The sequence below is a fragment of the Aplysia californica genome, unplaced genomic scaffold (assembly GCF_000002075.1).
Source record: "Aplysia californica isolate F4 #8 unplaced genomic scaffold, AplCal3.0 scaffold00051, whole genome shotgun sequence".
Taxonomy (NCBI): Eukaryota; Metazoa; Mollusca; class Gastropoda; order Aplysiida; family Aplysiidae; genus Aplysia; species Aplysia californica.
This window is the reverse complement of record NW_004797321.1, coordinates 435,525-439,714: the sequence shown is the minus strand read 5'-3', so window position 1 is coordinate 439,714 and position 4,190 is coordinate 435,525. Positions and strand designations below refer to the sequence as shown.

General features: G+C 40.3%; 1 protein-coding gene across 14 annotated transcripts in view; it reads right to left on the bottom strand.

Moving 5' to 3' along the window:
• Positions 1-869: 869 nt before the first annotated feature.
• LOC101846409 (WD repeat-containing protein 7) overlaps positions 870-4,190 on the bottom strand; it is a gene marked incomplete in the record, with an annotated part of 80,853 nt that continues 77,532 nt past the window's right edge. For all 14 annotated transcript variants that reach the window (XM_035968319.1, XM_035968305.1, XM_035968306.1 and 11 more), the window contains 1 exon segment: positions 870-3,843. In XM_035968319.1, coding sequence (XP_035824212.1) covers positions 3,655-3,843 — 189 coding nt within the window.

The window sequence follows — 4,190 nt, the reverse complement described above, 5'->3', positions numbered from 1 at the left end:
ATGGTGCAAAGGCACAAATACATGTACTATGTTTACATATAGGCGTGTCTGTTCGTACATGGGCAAAACCTGGTGGTAAAAATGGTGCTGGCAGTATAACGAGGTTTGACTGTATGTGTTTTAATCAAGGCTCTCAATTTCTGGGCAGAAGGAGTTGTTGGTTTTATCTTACAGCTTGTTCATTTGTCTTGTTTTTTAATTTAAAAAATACCCATCAATTTTGAATAGAAGTCAAGATATTATGCTTGAAGCAGGTGGGTTGTCGTGGTTTTTCAGAAGTAACATTACAGAGAAAATGACCACCGAAGTTCGGCACCTTCCAGTGCTGGAGTATCCTTGGAAACTGCAAATTTATATCTTTTGTGCCTTTTATCTACATTTTCAGTAAAATCCACACAGAAATGGGTTTTTTAATGGATATGTACGTAAAAAGAGGTGTCAAAAGATGCGGGTTTATTTGCTTTCATCATGTTGTCGTGAGCCTGATTTTGCTATGATGGCACATAAAATACATTGTCCTTTGCAGGAGAGGGGGTAGTCTCGTGAAAATAGAACCCCCCCCCAAAAAAAATTGGGAGGTGAAGCAGCTTGTAAGCTAGAGACTTTTAACAGCTGTGTTAAGTGGTAACACATTTCAGACCCAGCGCAAGTTCATGGACTGAACTTTCCGTTATTTTTTCCAGTGCAAAAACCAATCACAGCTTTCTGACCTTATTCTCAATATATCAGAACTTCTTTGGTAATTTTTTAAAAATTCAGTTCTGCAATTTCGTTTGTCTGTTTGTTGACGTTCTACTTTCTCAAAGACTATATGTTAGATAAGAAAATTCCTTCAACAAACAAAGCAGGAAAAAAAAAAAGAACAATTGTATTAAATCAACTTTTTATTGTAATACATGTAACAGAATACATACACAAAATTTCCTGACTAGTACGTTCAAAGAATGAAAGTATAATGAAGAAATCTACTTAGTACCATCAATATGATCTGAAAATTAAGGGGGAAATACATGTAGGACTAAAAGAAGACATACAGTAGAACCTGTTCTAACGGCCACTTGTATAAGACAATCACCTGTACTAACGGCCACTCCCCAATTGTGTTTATTCTATACTATAATGACTCTGTCCACAACATTAAGATGACCTGTTTTCTCCTTGACAATGGAGAGTTGTTATGGACAGGTTCAACCATACTGAAAAGTAGTAATCCAGTGTAGTTATTACTGTTAGTCATGCGAGTAAACGCTCCCTTGTTGTACAAATTTTGAGTCTCTCTCACCACTTTCACCTTGAGAGAAAAGCCTTAGGTGGTCAAAAAGCTTTCCAGCTTCACATGTAACAAACAATAAAATAGGAGCACCAAGCCATAGAGTACTTTACACTGACAATAAAAGCTATATCCTGTTTACTAGTGTGTGAAAGTATTTACCATGACTCATAATATTGACAAAAAACTACAGTGTAAAATATTCAGATACAAAACAATTCCAAGAAATCCCAGCTTGCGACAATACAACACAAGCCAACATCTTGCAAGCTTGGAGCTGTCTTGTATTAACTCGATTTTAACCTGGTTTTGATGTAAATCACTTTGAACGCATTGAATTTCAGTCATGAAAATGGGACTCTGTACAAAATGAAACTAAAATTCTGTGCATGGAACACAGACATTATCCATTTGGGTTCAAAGCCAAAGGGAGTATTTTTCAACAGGCTTGACAGCTGTGCCAAAAACTTCCCCAAGTTAGAAATTGGAGTTAGAACAAGATAGCGCTCAGTTCGCAATTTTTATCACATTTCAGGAAGAAGCTGTCGCACGCTGTAAGATGTAATGTAGCAGGAACAAACAATATTACAAACAGAAGAAAAAAAAAGTCTCACAGAAAATATAGCTTTGCACGCACAAAACTCACCCCTTTACAGAAAAAAAAATCGTAGGCAAATGCTCTTCCCAACACAGTTTCCTACCAGTCTCAGAACTCCACTCTTTAATTTTAATTCTTTCCTGTTCAACCAAACTGGAGCGGGCTAGTAAAAAAATAGAGTGCTAGACTCAGTCCAACCCAGTCAGATTTGATATTTGTTTCTCCCACAGGATTTCCCCAATGCAAAGCTATAGCTTCAAATTTTGTCATTGACACTGCTTCATGAAACAGACAAACAACAGTGAAGGGATTGGTATGGAGAGGAAGAAAGCCCCCCCCCCCCCCCCCCCCCAAAAAAAAGGAAAAAGAAGGGTGGGAGCGACATCACTAGTATCAAGTGAGGAATGTAAAGTGAGCATATGCGGGGGGGGAAGGACATCAGAACCTCCCAGTGGGAATGTTCTCATATTGATCACATCAGTTGTCAGAAAAACCATGCCTGCATGATGCAAGAAACATTGTCAATGAAATTATAGTAAGATGAGTTTTTCACAACCAAATTCTCCCACCGTAGGTACTCACACCATTGATTATCATCTACACAGCAGCTCTAGAATCAGTGAGAAAACCTCTACAAATGTCCCCGCTAGTCCACCCTCAGGTCAGCTGTCCACGCCATTCTAAAATACATGCACATTATACAAATAATAATAATAATTAATAATAATAACGAGCACCTGTATAGCACCCACCCCATGTTGGCTCTAGGTGCTTCACAATAAAACACGATTTAAATCAAACTTTCATGCAAACCGACCCTTTCAAATATAATATATACACCTGTAATCTGACAACACATACAAAAAGACAATCATAGTGACTCCCGATCACACTTGTTGCTGGAAGGAGAATGAAACTAGTTAGTCAAATGGGATTTAAATTTATGTGTTTTTAGACAAGATTTAAAAGCGATCAAAGAAGGTGCCTCTATTAAAAGCGATGGGAGGGAATTTCATGCTGAGGGAGCAGCTGTTGAAAAAGCTCTTACTCCAATTTTGTCAGTTTTACAGGTAGCCATAAGTTGTTACTTATTAAAGGGCCAAAAATTTCAAAATAGAATATACTCCAGTAGTGAATAAGAAAAATAAATCCATTTTCTTGTACAGCCCATCAGTAAAACTAAAAAAAAAAAGCAAAAGAAATATACCCCCCCCCCCCCCCCCCCCACACACACACACCGCACTCCAGTTGACAAAAATTTTCAGCCTCTGTCTGTCATCTATGCCAAACACCCCACCCCCACTCAGTGTACAGAATATTATCAACTCATGTACATCCATTATATCTTTTCCCCCCTTCCCGCACTTTTCACACCTCCTCTTCGTCTTCCATTCAGCCCAGTGTACAGAATATTTCAGCGCTCATGTGCAACCACCATCTTTCTTTCGCTCCCCCTCCCCCCCTTCCACTGAGCTCAGTGCGCAGAATACTTCAGCTCTGTCCACCCACCTTCCACTGAGCTCAGCGTACAGAATACTTCAGCTCATGCCCATCCACTCCCCGACCCACTTTTCACCTTCTACTCAGCTCAGTGCACGGAATATTTCACCCCCCCTCCCCCCCCGTTCCACTCAGCTCAGCATACAGAATATTTCAGCTCATGCCCATCCACTCCCCCCCTCCCCCCAACTTTCCCTCAACTCATGCCCATCCACTCCCCGACCCACTCTTCACCTTCTACTCGCCTCAGTGCACAGAATATTTCATCCCAAACCTTCCACTCAGCTCAGTGCACGGAATACTTCAGCTCCTGTCCATCCACGGTCAGCAACACGACGGTCGTTTTGTCAACCCAGACCAGCCTGACCAGCTTGAGGATGTTGCTGATGGGGGACACGGAGATGGCCGGGGTGTTGTGGGTGCGCACAAGTTTGGTCTGCTGAGACCCGATGCCAAACAGAGAGGAGGACGCAGTCTGGAGGAAAAAACAAAACAGAACCGTACAATAACTTCCATACAGATAAATTTTTTGAAGCCAGAAAATAAATAGTGAAATACTGAGAACAACAAGCCGGGCAGTAAAAATAGTTTTTTTTAGTCCTTTACTTCAGTCAACACACACATACACATACATACTTTTTCTCACATACTCCTTTTCGGTCATAGTAAAATAGGAATAGTATACATGGTACATGTGTACAGTAACTTATTTCTTCCCAAGAGAATGAAAAAAGGAAGCTACGGATATTTGCTGCTTCACCCTTTCTCCTACATCCACGAAAAACTTTTGCGTGTACCCAAGAACATTAAAAAATTGCCCCC